The 19025-nt window shown below is 48.1% G+C and overlaps 1 protein-coding gene across 1 annotated transcript in view; it reads right to left on the reverse strand.

Annotated features, from left to right (window-relative positions):
• The window catches only part of cntn2 (contactin 2), a 137002-nt gene that overhangs the window by 86010 nt on the left and 31967 nt on the right, over positions 1-19025 (reverse strand). The window contains exon 2 of the mRNA XM_078420934.1: positions 3312-3452. Within this exon, the coding sequence (XP_078277060.1) occupies positions 3312-3366 (55 nt within the window). The 5' untranslated portion in view covers positions 3367-3452. The remainder of the gene's footprint in view (positions 1-3311; positions 3453-19025) is intronic.

Consider the following 19025-nt stretch of genomic DNA (forward strand, 5'->3'; position numbering starts at 1 on the left):
ACGTGACCTTGGAGCGTGGGAAGAAACCGGAGCTCCCAGATAAAAACCCACGCAGGTCACGGGGAGAAGCGTACAAACTCCGTACGGACGGCACCCGCAGTCAGGGTTGAATCCGGGTCTCGGGCGCTGTGAGGCAGCAACTCTACCGCTGCGCCACCCGTGCCAAGGTTTATGGGGAGAAGGCAGGAGAATGGGGTTGGGAGGGAAAGATAGGTCAGCCATGATTCAATGTCAGAGTAGACTTGATGAGCCTTATGGTCTAAATCTGCTCCTACAACCTATGAACTGACAAACCACACCCCTCAAAGGTAATTAAGGATGTGCAATAAATCGGGCAAGTAGGATAAATTTCGTTGGGTTGTTGTTGTTTAAATTAATACTGACTAGCTAATTAAACTATTGCATCGTATGGGAGGCGCATTCCCAATCTCGTTGTACCCCTGTACAATGACAATAAAGATATATTGTATTGTATTGATAAATGGACGAAAATAAAGATGGTTCTGGAAGTTGATTCCGGTTCGCACCCTTCATGTTCTTATGCCACATTCACACAGCTCACAGTTTTGCCCTGAGCTTATATACAACAGTTTGCGTTTAAAAAGAAGGCATTTTTTCCCCCCTTTGAGAAATGACTATGGATTGCATCTGTCTCCTGTAGTTTATTGTGATGTCTTTTGGACGTGTTTGATTCACACCATCACACTGGTTTTGCTCTAACCTGCTGCAGATTAATGGCTGGACCTGCCACTGACAATGTTCACACTGTCACACCGGTTTGCTGCAACCTGCTGCAGATTTATGGCTGGACCTGCCACTTGACAATGTTTAAAAACGGTTGAATCTGTGTAGCAGTGAAATAGTTCCCCTGGCACTCACTGCCCGCGATCACTCTCAGCTTTGGTCTGTACCCGTGGGACTAAACCACGCGACTCGGGCTGCCGGAGGATGAGCAGGAAGGAACTGCAGATGCTGGTTTATACCGAAGACAGACACAAAAAAAAAGCTGGAGTAACTCAGCGGCTCAGGCAGCATCTGTGGGAAAGAGATGTGGGTATAGGCGATGTTTCAGGTCGAGACCCTTCTTCAGACTGAGAGTCAGGGGAGGGGGAAACGAGAGATGTAGACAGTGATTACAAGTTATGAACAGGGGAGGTACAACGAGATCTGGGTGTCCTAGTGCATCAGTCACTGAAAGGAAGCATGCAGGTACAGCAGGCAGTGAAGAAAGCCAATGGAATGTTGGCCTTCATAACAAGAGGAGTTGAGTATAGGAGCAAAGAGGTCCTTCTGCAGTTGTACCGGGCCCTAGTGAGACCGCACCTGGAGTACTGTGTGCAGTTTTGGTCTCCAAATTTGAGGAAGGATATTCTTGCTATTGAGGGCGTGCAGCATAGGTTTACTTGGTTAATTCCCGGAATGGCGGGACTATCATATGTTGAAAGATTGGAGCGACTAGGCTTGTATACACTGGAATTTAGAAGGATGAGAGGAGATCTTATCGAAACGTATAAGATTATTAAGGGGCTGGACATGTTAGAGGCAGGAAAAACATGTTCCCAATGTTGGGGGAGTCCAGAACAAGGGGCCACAGTTTAAGAATAAGGGGTAGGCCATTTAGAACGGAGATGAGGAAAAACATTTTCAGTCAGAGAGTTGTGAATCGGTGGAATTCACTGCCTCAGAAGGCAGTGGAGGCCAATTCTCTGAATGCATTCAAGAGAGAGCTGGATAGAGCTCTTAAGGATAGCGGAGTCAGGGGGTGTGGGGAGAAGGCAGGAACGGGGTACTGATTGAGAATGATCAGCCATGATCACATGATCACATGCTGGCTCGAAGGGCCGAATGGCTTCCTCCTGCACCTATTGTCTATTGTCTATTGTCTATAATCGAGCCATCCACAGTGTACAGATGCAGGATAAAGGGAATAACATCTGGTTCAAGATAAATTCCAGTAAAGATAGTCTGAGTGTTTCCAGTGAGGTAGATGGTGGGTTAGCACTGATCTCTATTATGAGGGATATGGATACGGTTGACAGGCAGAGTCCGTTTCCAATATCTTTAGCCCAGGATATACTAATGTGGTTCAAGCCTCTTGCATTGGAAAGAGACAAGCTTGATTTAATAAAGGCTAAATGCTATTATTACCACGTCAATTGGAGTTTATACTTTTACAAATAAGGCAATGATTCCTTGACTGGGAAGGTTACACGGCATGATTAGTGGCAAGGCAAGTGCTCCGACTCATTGATTAGGAATGGTTCGAAGGGGATGTCATTAAAACCTCAGTACCTAAGGCAGGAGGTGCAGATTACAGATGCTTTGGAGCGGGACCTTTGTTTAAAATGGCAGACTACTCCTCCTCCTCTGATCACTCAACTCAACCAGCCGGGCTACAATTTAGTAGGAAGGAACTGCAGATGCTGGTTTAAACCGAAGACAGACACAAGAAGCTGGAGTAACTCAAGCTAGGGGCAGACAGCATCTCTGGAGAAAAGGAATAGGTGACGTTTCGGGTCGAGTCCCTTCTTCAGACTTCTGAAGTCCTGACCTGAAACGCCACCTCCCCCCTTTCTCCAGAGATGCTGACCCACTGAGTTACTCTAGACATTTTTGTGCCTATCTGGGGTACAAATTAGAATCGTTTCAAGTCCCGCACAAGAGACCACGGACCCGGTGGGCCGAAGGGCATGTTTCTGCCCTGTATCTCGAAACTAATCTAATCTATTCAGTGCACGCTTCATCTTTGCATGCCTGGTGTTTCAGAACATAGAACAGTGAGGGTGGCACAGTGGCGCAGCGGTAGAGTTGCTGCCTCACAGCGCCAGAGACCCGGGTTCGATCCTGACTAAGGGATATGCATAAGATGGACACAAAAAGCTGGAGTAACTCAGCGGGACAGGCAGCATCTCTGGAGAGAAGGAATGGGCGACTCTTCGGGTCGAGACCCTTCTTCAGACTGGTCAGAGGGAAGGGGAAATGAGAGATACAGACGACGATGTGGAGAGATAAAGAACAATGAATGAAAGACATGCAGAAAAGTAACGACGATCAAGGAAGCAGAACGTTGTTAGCTGTTTGTTGGGGGTGGAAAACGAGAAGTTAGTGTGACTTGGGTGTGGGAGGGACAGAGAGGGAGAGAGAGTGGGAATGCCGGGAGGCGAGTCCGGGTTAAAGTGTGGTCGGAGTGTCGGAGAGCAGGAGGAATCGCAGAGAGGGAGAACGTTGCAAACTCTCGTCGGAGAGAGGAGGTGAACCTCTTCAAATTCGACGTACCTTGAGGATATAGCATCACGGCTGGTAGATCTTACCTGTTAGCCAGCTTACGACCCATAGCACCAAGGCAGGACCGACCGTCTGTCTCATCGTTCAGACCACACTCTCAGCGGACCCTGAGAGAACGTCCGGGCTCGGAGCTGGCTGCGATTTCCCTCCTGACCGTCGGTGCTCACCTGCAAAGCAAACACCATCAGTTCACACTGACCAAGAGACGAACCTGTCCACATTTCAACGCCTACTCTACACCATGAAATGAACCTTCATTCTTTAAGCACCCACCTTTACCGCTGAGAGCGCCGTGCCATGGGCGGAGGGTGGGGACATGTTGGGCAGTTGTGGTGGGGGGGGGGGGGGGGGGGGGGGGGGGGAAGGTGTAAGCAGGAACTGCAGATGCTGGTTTTAAACCGAAGATAGACACAAAAAGCTGGAGTAACTCAGCGGGACGGGCAGCATCACTGGAGAGAAGGAATGGGTGACCTTTTCGGGTCGAGACCCGAGGGAGGATAGGCTTTGTTTCGTTTTGAGATTCAGCACGGAAACGGGCCCTTCGGCCCACCGAGTCCACGCCAACCGCCTTCTAGCCCTCATATTTATTACCAATTGTACAAACGTGCTGCCAGCACAATAGTTGCTTTCTTTGTTGCTGCAGTGACAAAGTAGACATGCGTAGTTGGGCCCTGCACGGTCTCACACTGGTCATCCCACGGCAAACTAGAGGGCGATTTACAGAGGGCCAATTAACCTACAAACCTGGACGTCTTTGGGGTGTGGGAGGAAACCGGAGCACCCGGAGGAAACCCACGCGGTCCCGGGGAGAACGTGCAAACTCTACCGTACTCCAGACAACACCAGAGGCCAAGATGGAACCCGGGTCGATGACACTGCGAGGCAGAGGCTCTACGCTACGCCACCGTGCCGTCTAATCGCACCTTCAGGTGAGAAATGGGCCAGAACTTTGTCTCTGTTACGTTGGATTGTCTGGCCGTAAATACAGAGCATCTGATATTTCATTCACAAGCAGACTGAGGAACAGCCCCTTCATATTCCACTCGGATAGCCCACAACCCCATGGGATGAACATTGAGGTCTCCAGTTTTGGAGACCACCCCTTCCTTTTTCTGCCGCCTCTCTAGCTTGTGTGCTCCACTCGCCCCGTGCCAACAACCCCAAGATATGAATATTGTGTTCTCCAATTATAAGTAACAACCCCCTTTCCCCCACCCTCTCTTTCCTGTGTTCTCTCCCACCCCTCAACCGAATGTGCACCAATTTCTGCCAATATTCTGTACCCTTCCCTCCCACCCCCCCCCCCCCCCCCCCCCCCCCCCCCCCCCCCCACTCCCCCTTCCATCCATATCCCACCCTCTAGCTTGACATTTCAGTCACCTTCACTCCTTATCTGACATCCTTTAGTCTCCAGCAACCATGCACACCAAAACTACCCTACACACACTAGGGTCCATTTATAATTTCACTGAAGCCAATTAACCTGCAAACCTGTACGCCTTTGAAGTGTGGGAGGAAATTGGAACTCCCGGAGAAAATCCACGCGGTTCACGGGGAGAACGTACAAACCCCGTACAGACAGTGCCCGTAGTCAGGATCGAACCCGGGTCTCTGGCGCTGTGAGGCAGCAACTCTCCCGCCGCGCCACCGCGCCACCAGCTTTGTGTATCAATATTTAATTCCTCTGGTTGCCGTGGACAGTTTTTAAAATTCTTACTCGACATACGGGCATCGCAGGCAAAGACAACATCTCAAACCGTCTCTCAAATTAAAAGTCAACTACATCTAATTCAGAGATACAGCATCGAAGCAGGCCCTTCAGCCCATTGAGTCCATGGTGACCATGGAGACTGAAGAAGGGTCCCGACCCACTGAGTCATAGAGTCATAGCGTGATACAGTGTGGAAACAGGCCCCTCGGCCCAACTTGCCCATGTCCCAGCTACACTAGTCCCACCTGCCTGCGTTTGGCCCGTATCCCTCCAAACCTGTCCTGCCCATGGATCTGTCTGTTTCTTAAATGTTCGGATAGTCCCAGCCTCAACTACCTCCTCTGGCAGTTTGTTCCATACACCCACCACTCTTTGTGCGAGTGTTCTCCAGAGATGCTGCCTGACCTGCTGAGTTACTCCAAGAACTCTGTGTCTTTCTGGAGATGAGACACGACGTCTGGTCTTTTTTTCGCTGGTTGAGATTCACCCAAAGTTGTCAGCTGCTTTCCTGTGCAATTTCACAAAACGTCAAGGAAAGGAGATTTCACTGCTTTTTCTCAGGTCACGTCAATGCAAAGTGGCTGGAGGAGGCTGATTTCCTCTCATCAAATCAGCAGGCAAGTTATCCATAATCTAACCCAACCATCATTAGCCATATTCCGTTTCTTTCCACCCTTTGCAACTGCTAATGTTCTGCTGAGTCAGAAATATTGGTGCCAGACCATCCAACCTCCAACTCTCCCAATATTGCCCCATTGGGCAGCGATTTCCTTTCGTTGAGTATTTTTTCCTTTTCATAGATGCATTCAAGAGAGAGTTAGATATAGGTCCTAGAGCTAACTGAATCAAGGGATTTGGGGAGAACGCAGGAACAGGGTAATGATTTAGGATGATCAGCCATGATCATATTGAATGGCGGTGCTGGCTCGAAGGGCCGAATGGCCTACTCCTGCACCTATTTTCTATGTTTCTATGTTTAAGAGGATGGCAGTAGTCAGTGTACTGGAAGAGCTGATGAGCAATAAGTCACAAGTTTGTCAGGAAAATTCAATTTGCAGTCGTACAGTATGGAAACAGGCCCTTCACCCCACACCGACCAAGGTGCCCCATCAACGCTAGTCCCACCTGCCCGCATTTGGCCCATATCCCTCCAAAACCTTTCCTATCCACGTACCTGTCCAAATGTCTTTTAAATGTTGTTATACCACCTGCCTCAACTACCTCCTCTGGCAGTTCATTCCATATACCCACCACCCTCTGTGTGAAAAGGCTACCTTTCAGGTTCCTATTAAATATTCTCCCCCCTTACCTCAAACCTAGGTCTGCTGGTGCTCGATTCCCCGACTTTGGGTAAAAGGCTGTGCACTTGTCGTATCTATTCCTCTCAAGATCTTGCACACTGCTATCAGATCACCCCTCATCCTTCTGAAGAAGGGTGTCGACCTGAAACGTCACCCATTCCTTCTCTCCCGAGATGCTGCCTGTCCCGCTGAGTTACTCCAGCTTTTTGTGTCAATCTCCAGCACTAAAGACAGCATCTGCAGTTCCTTCCTGCACACAGCAGCTCTGGACCGCTCTGGAGTTCTCCACAGGATGGTTCAGTTGCCTGATGATAGCTGGGAAGAAACTGTTCCCGAATCCAGAGGTGTGCGTTTTCAAACCTCTTGTACCTCTTCCCCGGTGGGAGAGGGGAGAAGAGGGAATGACCGAAGTGAGACTGGTCCTTGATTGTGTTGCTGGCCTTGCCGAGGCACCTTGGAGTGTAAGATGGAGTCAATGGAAAGGGTGGTGGAGCAGAGTAGATGGGGGATTGGCTGGTTCTACGGTCGAGGAAGAAACGGAGGGCTTCGAGACCATCCTTGTGGGGGATGGAAGTGTAGAGTGACTGGACATCCATGGTAAAGATGAGGGAGTGGGGGCCTGGAAACCGGAAGTTGGAAAATGGAAAGTGAGGGTGGTTTACGTGATGGACTGGGCCACGCCGACAACTATCTGCGATTTCTTGGGGTCTTGGAGGAGTAATCTGACGAAGTGAAGGAATTGGAGCAACATGCAAATGAGATACAGTTCAGCAAGGACACACTTATATTCCTGGAGTCCTGCAAATGCTCTCTTTAAAGTCCAGGCTCAAAACCTATTTCTACTCCCTAGTGTTTGAGGCCCTCTGAGGGGGCGCTGTGAACTGTTTATGTATGTGCTGTTATGTTTGTGTGCCATTGTATGTTCGTTCTTTCTTAGTACCTGAACTGATGTACAGCACTTTGGTCAACGTGGGTTGTTTTTAAATGTGCTGTACAAATAAAATTGACTTGACTTGACTTGACCCTTACCTCTGACGACTGCACTCATTTGTATGAATATCACCTACTCCTGGAAGCAATAGAATCATACTTCCGTAAACAAAATAATAGATTCTAAACTACTACAGGGTTCACATGAAGGTGCTGGTAAAGTAAATGCCAGTGTGGCACGGTGGCCCAGCGGCAGAGTTGCTGCCTTACAGCGCCAGAGACCCGGGTTCGATCCTGACCACGGGTGCTGTCTGTACGCAGTTTGTACGCTCTCCCCGTGACCTGCGTGGGTTTTCTCCAAGAACTTTGTTTTCCTCCCACGCTCCAAAGACGTGCGGGCTTGCAGGTTAATTGACTTGGTATTAATGTAAATATTATCCCTCGTGTAGGATAGTGTTAATGTGCGGGGATCGCTGGTCGGTGCGGACTCAATGGGCCGAAGGGCCTGTTTCCGCGCTGCATCTCTAAACTAACCTAAACTAAACTAAGCCAGGAGTACGTTGATTACCTTTCCTCACAATCCCTGCCTTCTCTTGCCACTTGTATCAGTTCTAATTATGTTTGGATTACCCCGATGCACAGAGGAGACCACATCACCAAGACTTTTCCACAAAGAAATACATGGAGGTTAATTGGTCGACGGCCGCACAGGGGTCGGATGTAGGTCACATGGAGGTATGTAGGTTAATTGGCTGGGTAAATGTAAAAATTGTCCCTAGTGGGTGTAGGATAGTGTTAATGTACAGGGATCGCTGGGCGGCACGGACTTGGTGGGCCGAAAGGGCCTGTTTCCGGCTGTATATATATGATGATGATGATGATGATGGAAATTGCCCACGCAATTCTCAGTCTTCTACGACCTGAATAATGCTAGGGGAATTGGGTGAAGGTGGTCATGTGACAGAAGGCCTCTGAGCTCATGTTCATGAGGCATTTGTTCAAATCCCACGACAACAGAAAAATTTCAATTTGACTAATTAAAACTAAAGGTCAAATAAAGAGATATCTAGGACAACTGTGGCGTGGCGGTAGAGCTACTGCCTTGCGGTGCCAGAGACCCTGGTTCGATCCTGTCTGTGTGGAGTTTGTACGTTCTCCCCGTGACCTGCGTGGGTTTCCTCCGAGATCTTTGGTTTCCTCCCTCACTCCAAAGGCGTACAGGTGTGTAGGCTGGTATAATTGTGAATTGGCCCTAGTAAGTGTGTCAGATAGTGTTAGTGTGTGGGGATCGCTGGTTGGCGTGGATTCGGTGGGACGAAGGGCCTGTTTCCGCGCCGTATCTCTTAACTCAACTAAACTAAACTTGACAAGAGTAAACCAATGCCAACACCTACTAGGGTGACCCAACTGAATATTTACACTGAAGGAAGACACAAAATGCTGGAGTAACTCAACGGGTCAGGCAGCATCTCGGGAGAGAAGGAATGTGCGATGCTTCGGGTCGAGACCCTTCTTCAGACTTCTGATCCCCGCATAGTAGCACTATCCTACACACACTAGGGACAATTTTCATTTATACCAAGTAGCCAATTAACCTCCAATCCCCTGCGTCTTTGGAGTGTGGGAGGAAACCGAAGATCTCGGAGAAAACCCCTCGCGGTCACGGGGAGAACGTACAAACTCCGCACAGACAAGCACCTGTAGTCGGGATCGAACCCGGGTCTCCAACTGAATATTTACACTGAAGGAAGACACAAAATGCTGGAGTAACTCAACGAGTCAGGCAGCATCTCGGGAGAGAAGGAATGTGCGATGCTTCGGGTCGAGACCCTTCTTCAGACTTCTGAAGAAGGGTCTCGGCCCGAAACGTCACACATTCCTTCTCTCCCGAGATGCTGCCTGACCCGCTGAGGTACCCCAGCATTTTGTGTCGACCTTCGATTCAAACCAGCATCTGCAGTTCTTTTTCTCACATATGAACATTTACACTGACGTTCACATTTTGGCCGAACACTACCGGAAACTGAAATATTGTAACTATTTATAGTATCCTCAGCTATGAGAGATAGCCATCAGACATCATTAATGTTCTTTAAGCGCCATTCCTTAACAATTCCTTAAAAGCCCGGCATTCCCCTTGCGATTTGAAAGTATTAGTTAGTCGCGCCTTTTATCAGTAATAGATATAGAGAGATCGATACTGCCTATACATGGCTGATAAATATTACATTTCTCTTTGTCTGACCAAAGGCCTTGTACTACTCTTTCACATTGACTCATCCTCTGGGGGCCTTGTCCAGCTGAAACCACTGTTTCTCTTACTTCCACCTGGTTTTCAAAAGCATGCATTCATGTAATGGACAGGAGTCAAAATGAGTGCGAAGGAAGTGCAGATGCTGTTTTAAAACCGAAGGTAGACACAAAATGCTGGAGTAACTCAGCGGGTCAGGAGGCATCTCTGGAGAGAAGGAACGGGTGACGTTTTGGGTTGAGACCCTTCTTCAGACATGGCAGTCCAGGAATCAAAATGAGATACCATGAAGTGCCGTCGTTTTTCGGCCCTTTTAGTTTTAGTTTGGAGATGCAGCAAGGAAACAGGCCCCCCTCGGGCCCACCGAGTCCACGCCGACCAGCGATCCCCACATACTCACACTTTACTACACACACGAGAGACAATTTACAATTTTTACCGAAGGCAATTAAGCTACAAACGCGGACGCCTTTGGAGTGTGGGAGGAAGCCAGAGCACCCGGAGAAAACCCATGCGGTCCGTACAAACTCCGTACAGACAGCGCCCATAGTCGGGATTGAACCCGGGTCTCTGGCGCTGTAAGGCAGCAGTTCTACCGCAGCGCCACCGTGCCACCCTGCCTCTTTGCACCAGCAGCAAGAATTTCACTTATTCAAGCAAGGAACTAGTAAAAAATCTTCATATTTCACAGTCTCTGATTCAAGGTATCATGTTTTTAACGTTCTTCATTTTGCACTACAGAATATTAGTCCTCAGGGTACTGGTTGATAATTCTTTCCCAGTCTGTACATTAATTACATTTGGATAAAGTCATCTGTAAGGAGGCTTATCTAAATACCAAAATGTAGTAATTGGTCAGGTTTTTGCAGAGTTTATTCAATCCCATGTACAAATGGGCGACGTTTGATGGTTTTCAAGAATCACAGCAGGATCTTGAGCAGTCGGTGGAGTGAGCTGAGGAATGGAAGGTCGATGGAGAAAATGCTGGAGCAACTCAGCGGGACAGGCAGCATCTCTGGAGAGAAGGACTGGGTGATGTTTGGGGTCGAGTCCCTTCTTCAGACTCTGGAGTTTATGGCTAATGGATTTTAAATCAGATATGTACAAGGTGTTGCACATTGGAAAGTCAAATGGGGGCGAGCCAATCGCAGTGAATGGCAGGGCCCTGAGGAGTGTCGTAGAGCAGAGGGATCTGGGAGTACATGTACATAGTTCACTACATGTACAAACGTCACCTATCCATGTTCTCCACAGATGCTGCCTGACCCGCTGAGTTACTTCAGCACTCTGTGAAACGTCACCTATCCATGTTCTCCACAGATGCTGCCTGACCCGCTGAGTTACCCCGAAAAAAAGGTGTCACTGGTAGGTAGGGTGGTAAAGAAGGCTTTGTCACTTTGGCCTTCATCAGTCAGGCAACTGAATACAGAAGTTGGGACATTATGTTAGTTAGTTTAGTTTATTGTCATGTGTACCGAGGTACAGTGAAAAGCTCTTGTTGCGTGCTAACCAGTCAGCAGAAAGACAATACTGTAGGGACATAGGGATTGGCTGTGGTTTCGAACCCTCGGATTGGTTAATGATGTCACGCGGTGGGCCAGCGCGGGAGAGAGGGTAGTCTAGTGTTGAACTCCGTCCAGTAAGGACGTATTCGTTGGTTGTTGGTTATGGGGTTTTTGCCCATGCAAATAAACTCCGTCTTCAACACTCACCCGCTTCTGGACTCGCCACAATACATGATTACAATCGAGCCGTCCGCAGTGATAAAGGGAATAACGTGAATAATGTTTAGTGCAAGATACAGTCCAGTAAAGCCCGATTAAAGATCGTCCGAGGGTCTCCAATGAGGTTAAAAGTAGCTCAGGACCGCTCTGTAATTGTTGATAGGGTGGCTCAGTGGTCTGATAACAGTTGGGAAGAAACTGTCCCTGAATCTGGAGGTGTGCGTTTTCACACTTCTGTAAATTTGCCCGATGGGAGGAGAGGAGAAGAGGGAATGGCCGAGCTGCAACGTCCTTGATTGTGCTGCTGGCCTTGCCGAGGCAGCGTGTGGTACGAATGGAGTCAATGGAAGGGAGGTTGGTCTGTGCGATGGTCCGGGCTGCGTCCACAATGCGCTGCAGTTTCTTGCGGTCTCGGAGGGAGCTGTTCCCAAACTGTGCTGCGATGCATCCCGATAAAATGCTTTCTACGCCGCATCTCTAGGAGTTGGTGGAAGTTGTCGGGGACATGCCGAACTTCCTAAGCCTTCCGAGGCAGAAGAGGTGAAGTAGGTGTGTTTCGTATCATTTCGTATTTTGGGGCAAAAACCTCATGATCACAGCTCCTATCCTCCTTTCTCATTTTCTCATTGACCAAAGCTAAATCGCCGAGTGAAAGCTTTCACCTGTATTTTTGCAATTTTAGATTTAGAGATACAGCGCGGAAACAGGCCCTTCGGCCCACCGGGTCTGCACCGCCCAGCGATCCCCGCACACTAACACTATCCTACACACACTAGGGACAATTTTTACATTTTACCCAGTCAATTAACCTACATACCCGCACGTCTTTGGAGTGTGGGAGGAAACCGAAGATCTCGGAGAAAACCCACGCAGGCCACGGGGAGAACGTACAAACTCCGTACAGATGGCGCCCGTAGTCAGGATCGAACCTGAGTCTCCGGCGCTGCATTCGCTGTAAGGCAGCAACTTTACCGCTGCCCCACCCAAATCTTAGGAAATTTCTTGGCAAGGAAACTCCGAGATTGAGCACTTCAGTAAATTTGATCATGGTGGGAAGATTGCTCACACCTACGATTGTATTGTTTAGTTTAGTTTACTTTAGTTTAGAGAGACAGCGTGGAAACAGTCCCTTCGGCCCACCGAACCCGTGCTGACCAGCGATCCCCGCACGCAAACACTATCCTACACAAATTAGGGAATATTTTACATTGTACACCAAGCCAATTGACCTACATACTTGTGTGTCTTTGGAGTGTGGGAGGAAAACGAAGATCTCGGAGAAAACCCACGCAGGTCACGGGGGAGAACGTACAAACTCTGCGCAGACTAGCACCCATAGTCAGGATCGAACCAGGTTCTCTGGCGCTGTGAGGCAGTAGCTACACAATAGAGGGACTGACAATACAGTACATTTGGAGGTCAGAGCTGGGTTTAATTGGACCCTACTCTTTTCTTTGATAGTATGCATGGCAGATGCAATTTAATGTGGATAAGTGTGAGGTTTAATGTGGATAAGTGTGTGGTGAGAATAGGAAGGCAGATTATTATCTGAATGGTGTCAAGTTAGGAAAAGGGGACATACAATGAGATCTGGGTGTCCTAGTGCATCAGTCACTGAAAGGAAGCATGCAGGTACAGCAGGCAGTGAAGAAAGCCAATGGAATGTTGGCCTTCATAACAAGAGGAGTTGAGTATAGGAGCAAAGAGGTCCTCCTGCAGTTGTACAGGGCCCTAGTGAGACCGCACCTGGAGTACTGTGTGCAGTTTTGGTCCACAAATTTGAGGAAGGATATTCTTGCTATTGAGGGCGTGCAGCGTAGGTTTACTAGGTTAATTCCCGGAATGGCGGGACTGTCGTATGTTGAAAGACTGGAGCGACTAAGCTTGTATACACTGGAATTTAGAAGGATGAGAGGGGATCTTATTGAAACATATAAGATTATTAAGGGATTGGACATGTTAGAGGCAGGAAACATGTTCCCAATGTTGGGGGAGTCCAGAACCAGAGGCCACAGTTTAAGAATAAGGGGTAGGCCATTTAGAACAGAGATGAGGAAAAACTTTTTCAGTCAGAGAGTTGTAAATCTGTGGAATTCTCTGCCTCAGAAGGCAGTGGAGGCCAATTCTCTGAATGCATTCAAGAGAGAGCTGGATAGAGCTCTTAAGGATAGTGGAGTCAGGGGGTATGGGGAGAACGCAGGAATGGGGTACTGATTGAGAATGATCAGCCATGATCACATTGAATGGTGGTGCTGGCTCGAAGGGCCAAATGGCCCACTCCCGCACCTATTGTTTATTGTCTAATACATTGCCTAAAGATTTTGTTCTACAATTATTGCTAACACCCACTCTGTTCATAGCTAGGAGCCAAAGTGAATGATTCCTGAAAGGACCATGCTCAATTTAGCACAGTGTCAGACTATTTGCTGCACACCAGTCTAAAGACAACAGTCTTTAAAGACAGCACGGAAAATAACATTAATTATGGATGCCATTGTAGAGACAGAGCCTGCAAGAGATAGGAAGAATGCTCGCACTTACACTCAAATGGATATGCATACACTGCTCAATGAAATGTCTGATAGGACTCATAAGAGTCATATGGAACTCTCTGCCTCAGAAGGCAGTGGAGGCCGGTTATCTGTATGCATTCAAGAGAGAGCTAGATAGAGCTCTTAAGGATAGCGGAGTCAGGGGGTATGGGGAGAAGGCAGGAACGGGGTACTGATTGAGAATGATCAGCCATGATCACATTGAATGGCGGTGCTGGCTCGAAGGGGCGAATGGCCTACTCCTGCACCTATTGTCTATTGTCATAGAATGATACAGTGTGGAAACAGGCCCTTCGGCCCAACTTGCCATACCGGCCAACATGTCCTAGCTATGCTAGTCCCACCTGCCTGCGTTTGGTCCACATCCCTCCAAACCTGTCCTATCCATGTACCTGTCTAACTGCTTCTTAAACGTTAGGATAGTCCCAGCCTCGACTACCTCCTCTGGCAGCTTATTCCATACGCCCACCACCCTTTGTGTGAAAAAGTTACCCCCTTAGATTCCTATTAAATCTTTTCCACTTCACCTTGAACCTATGTCCTCTGGTCCTCGATTCACCTACTCTGGGAAAAGACTCTGTGCATCTGCCCGATCTATTCCTCTCATAATTTTATATACCGATCACGGTGGCACAGTGGTAGAGTTGCTGCCTTACAGTGAATGCAACGCCGGAGACCCAGGTTCGATCTCGACTACAGGTGCTTGTCTGTACGGAGTTTGTACGTTCTCCTCGTGACCTGCGTGGGTTTTCTCCAAGATCTTCGGTTTCCACCCACACGCCAAAGGTGCAGGGGATTGGAGGTTAATTGGCCACTTGGTATAAATGAAAATTGCCCCTAGTGTGTGTAGGATAGTGCTAGTATGCGGGGATCGCTGATCATTGCGGACTCGGTGGGCCGAAGGGCCTGTTTCCACGCTGCATCTCTAAACTAAACTAAACACCGGGAGAAACCCACGCGGTCACTGGGAGAATGTACAAACTCTGTACAGACAGCACCCGTAGTCAGGATCGAACCCGGGTCTATGGCACTGTCAGTTGGCAGCTCTACACCTTGACAAACAAGAGTAAGAAGGGTATTTAACTTGGCAAAGCGCTATTTATTCGTGACTGAAGCAACTTAACAGGTTACAGTGGTTATATATTATTAGAAGATTGACATCATATATGTTTTGATAAAGATAGACACAAAAAGCTGGATTAACTCAGCGGGACAGGCAGCATCTCTGGAAAGAAGGAATGGGTGATGTTTCGGGTCGAGACCCTTCTTCAGACTGGTTAGGGATTAAGGGAAACGAGAGGTATAGACGGCGATGTGGAGAGATAAAGAACTATGAATGAAAGATATGCAAAAATGATCTTTTGAAACATAATCTTTACTACTTCCTATCTTAATAAGTGCCGCCCACTTCGCAACTTAATTCACCGAAGAAAACTTATTCAAACGCAATTAACAAGTAGTTGAGAATGTTGCTTCTTAAGCTGTCTATGCATTTTGTAAAATTGCAATGATTATAATAATTATTAAGCTTCCCCTTAACAGCAAGAAATAAGCACAAGGGAAAAGTAAAGGTGGATTTATTGTACGAGAGGAATGCCAAGACTCTTCTTTCATTCAAAGCAAGAATGATACGTTAGGTTAACATACGATGAGCGTTTGTCGGCACTGGGCCTCTACTTGTTGGAGGTTACCTAAAACTGGACAATGCAATGTTCTTTCTGTTAGGTATCACAAAGTGCTGGAGTAACTCAGCGGGTCAGGCAGCATCTCAGGAGAGAAGGAATGGGTGACGTTTCGGGTCGAGTCCCTTCTTCAGACTGATGTCAGGGGAGGGGGCGGGACAAAAAAAGGATGTAGTTGGAGACAGGAAGACTAGTGGGAGAATTGGGAAGGGGGAGGGTAAAGAGAGGGACGGAGGAGCTATCTGAAGTTAGAGAAGTCAATGTTCATACCGCTGGGGTGCAAGCTGCCCAAGCGAAATATGAGGTGCTGTTCCTCCAATTTGCGCTGGGCCTCACTATGACACTGGAGGAGGCCCATGACAGAAAGGTCAGACTGGGAGTGGGCGGGGGGGGGGTTGAGGTGCTGAGCCACCGGAAGATCAGGTTGGTTAAGGCGGACTGAGCGAAGGTGTTGAGCGAAACGATCGCCGAGCCTGCGTTTGGTCTCGCCGATGTAGAGAAGTTGACATCTGGAACAGCGGATCCAACAGATGAGGTTGGAGGAGGTGCAAGTGAACCTCTGCCTCACCTGGAAAGAGTGTTTGGGTCTGTACCAGCATCTGCGGTTATTTTCCTACACTTCATTCTGTAAGGTTGTAAGCTGCCCAAGCAGAATCCAGCCCTTCAAGAGTTCTTCACACTCAGAAATCTTTTCCCAATTAACTTTCAGTCGCCTTTTCTGAACATTCTGAAGTGTCTCCGTTTACTTTATTTTAGCTTAGTTTAATTTAATTTAGAGATTACAATGCAGAAACAGGCCCTTCGGCCCACAGAGTCCGTGCCGACCAGACATCCCCATACGCTAACATTATCCTGCACACAATGTGCAATTTTACCGAAGCCAATTAACCTACAAAACCTGCACTTCTTTGGAAACCGGAGCAGCCGGGGAAAACCCACGCAGTCACGGGGCGAACGCACAAACTCCGCACAGACAGCACCCGTGGTCGTGATTGAACCCAGGTCTCTGGTGTTGTAAGGCAGCGACTCTACCACTGCTCCATCACGCCACTTTGCGACCAAAATATTCCCCGTCACAACAATTTGAGAGACAGCTTTACTTCTTAGGGAGAGATATCCAGTACTTCACAGAGGTTTTCAGGAACTCCTTTGACCTTTGCTCTTTAATTTTTAATTCATCCATTTGCAGGAAGCAGTTTGGGGCAAAGGGTAAAGATGTCCCAGTCACTGAGGTAAATGATTCAATTGTTTGCCATTGAATTTTTCCTCTCTAAGTGGTTTGCCTCAATTGAATTTGCCACTTAGAGCTGGGTCACTCCAATCTGCTAATGGATTGACCCCGACTTGGTTTACTTTAGACTTACAGCATGGAAACAGGCCCTTCGGCCCACTGTGTTCATGCCAACCCGTACGCTAGTTCTATCCTACACATTAGGGACAGTTACAATAGACAATAAACAATAGGTGCAGGAGGAGGCCATTCGGCCCTTCGAGCCAGTACCGCCATTCAATGTGATCATGGCTGATCATTCTCAATCAGTACCCCATTCCTGCCTTCTCCCCATACCCCCTGACTCCGCTATCCTTAAGAGCTCTATCTGGCTCTCTCTTGAATGCATTCAGAGAATTGGCCTCCACTGCCTTCTGAGGCAGAGAATTCCACAGATTCACAACTCTCTGGGTGAAAAAGTTTTTCCTCATCTCAGTTCTAAATGGCCTACCCCTTATTCTTAAACTGTGGCCCCTTGTTCTGGACTCCCCCAACATTGGGAACATGTTTCCTGCCTCTAACGTGTCCAACCCCTTAATAATCTTATACGTTTCGATAAGATCTTCCTTCTGAAGTTCTACCCTTCACTCCAGTCATCGATCGCCCGCTCACACTAGTTCCATGTCATCTCACTTTTGCATCCTGGGCTCAAGGGGTAATTTACAGAAGCCAATTAACCTACAGACCTGTGCGTCTTTGGGAATGTGGGAGGAAACCAGAGCACCCGGAGAAAGTCCCATGTGGTCACGGGGAGAAGGTGCAAACTCCGTACAGACAGCACCCGTGGTCAGGATCGAACCAGAGTCTCTGGCGGTGAGAGGCAGCGATTCTACCACTGCGCCACTGAGCTGCTCCTTTAATGAGGACCAATAGCAGAGAGTAATTGCACCGAGTCAGAGGGATGTCGGAAGGAGTTTTGTTCCACGACATGTCCTGAGGACACTTGATTGTAATTCACCTCTTTATTTCCTCCCATTCCTTCAACTTTTGCATTTTTTGTGTGGAAAGGTTGCCTCTCGGGTTCCTATTAAATCTCGGAAGCAAGGAACAGCAGATGCTGGATTACACAAAAGGACCCAAAGTGTCAAATCCAGCATTTTGAGTCCTTTTAAGTCTTTCCCCTCTCCCTTAAAACTATCTCCCCTAGTTCCTTCATCGCCTTATATTTGGTAAAGGACAGAGAGTGGTGGGTTTATAGAATGAGGGTGAGGTTGAGTCAGGTGACTAACGCATGGCATCCCTGTGTGGTACCTCAGCTGCACGGAGGCAGAGAGGAAAGCTCTTCAGCGGGTAGTCCATAGAGCTCAGAGGACCATCGGAACACAGCTACCAGCCTTGGAGGGCATCTACAACACACGATGCCTCAGAAAAGCCACCAGCATCCACAAAGACTCTTCACACCCCTGCAACAGTCTGTTCGAACTTCTACCATCGGGCAGACGATACAAGGCCTTCTACGCCGGCACCTCCAGACTCAGGAACAGCTTCATCCCCAGGGCCATAGCTGCTATGAACCGGTCCTGCTGAGCCGGATGGTCACATCGCACAGTGATCCAGCACAGATCTACTTGCACTTTATTCTGTTTTAAAACTGTCATAATTTGTTTTATTGGGTTGTTTAAATTAATGCTGACTTAGCTAATTAAATTATTGCATCGTATGGGAGGCGCATTCCCAATCTCGTTGTACCCCTGTACAAGGACAATAAAGATATATTGTATTGTATTGTATTGTATTGTATTGTATTGTATTGTATTGTAACAACATTTAAAATACACTTGGACAGCTACATGGAAAGGAGGCGTTTAGAGGGATATGGGCCAAATGCGGGCAGGTGGGACTAGTGTAGATGGGGCATCTTGGTCGGTGTGGGAAGGTTGGGCCGAAGGACTTGTTTCCATCTGTATGACTCTGTGACCCATTCTCTTACCCACCATTGGCTCTGTTGTCTTGAACTATCCAGACACTAACCCTCCCTCCTTCAACCTCACTAGTCCCTCTTTTCTCTTCCTCCTTAAACAAATCCTTTCACCAAATCTTTGGCTGTTTATTCCCCATTTCATTTCACTGAAGTAAAGTGCCTCAGATTATTAGTTTAGTCTATTTTTTTTCTCGAGATTTAGAGATACAGCGCGGAAACAGGCCCTTCGGCCCACCGAGTCCACGCCGCCCAGCGATCCCCGCACACTGACACTATCCTACACACACTAGGGACAATTTCCACATTTTACCCAGCCAATTAACCTACATACCTGTACGTCTTTGGAGTGTGGGAGGAAACCGAAGATCTCGGAGAAATCCCACGCAGGTCACGGGGAG

This window comes from Rhinoraja longicauda, chromosome 24 (genome assembly GCF_053455715.1).
Source record: "Rhinoraja longicauda isolate Sanriku21f chromosome 24, sRhiLon1.1, whole genome shotgun sequence".
NCBI lineage: Eukaryota > Metazoa > Chordata > Chondrichthyes > Rajiformes > Arhynchobatidae > Rhinoraja > Rhinoraja longicauda.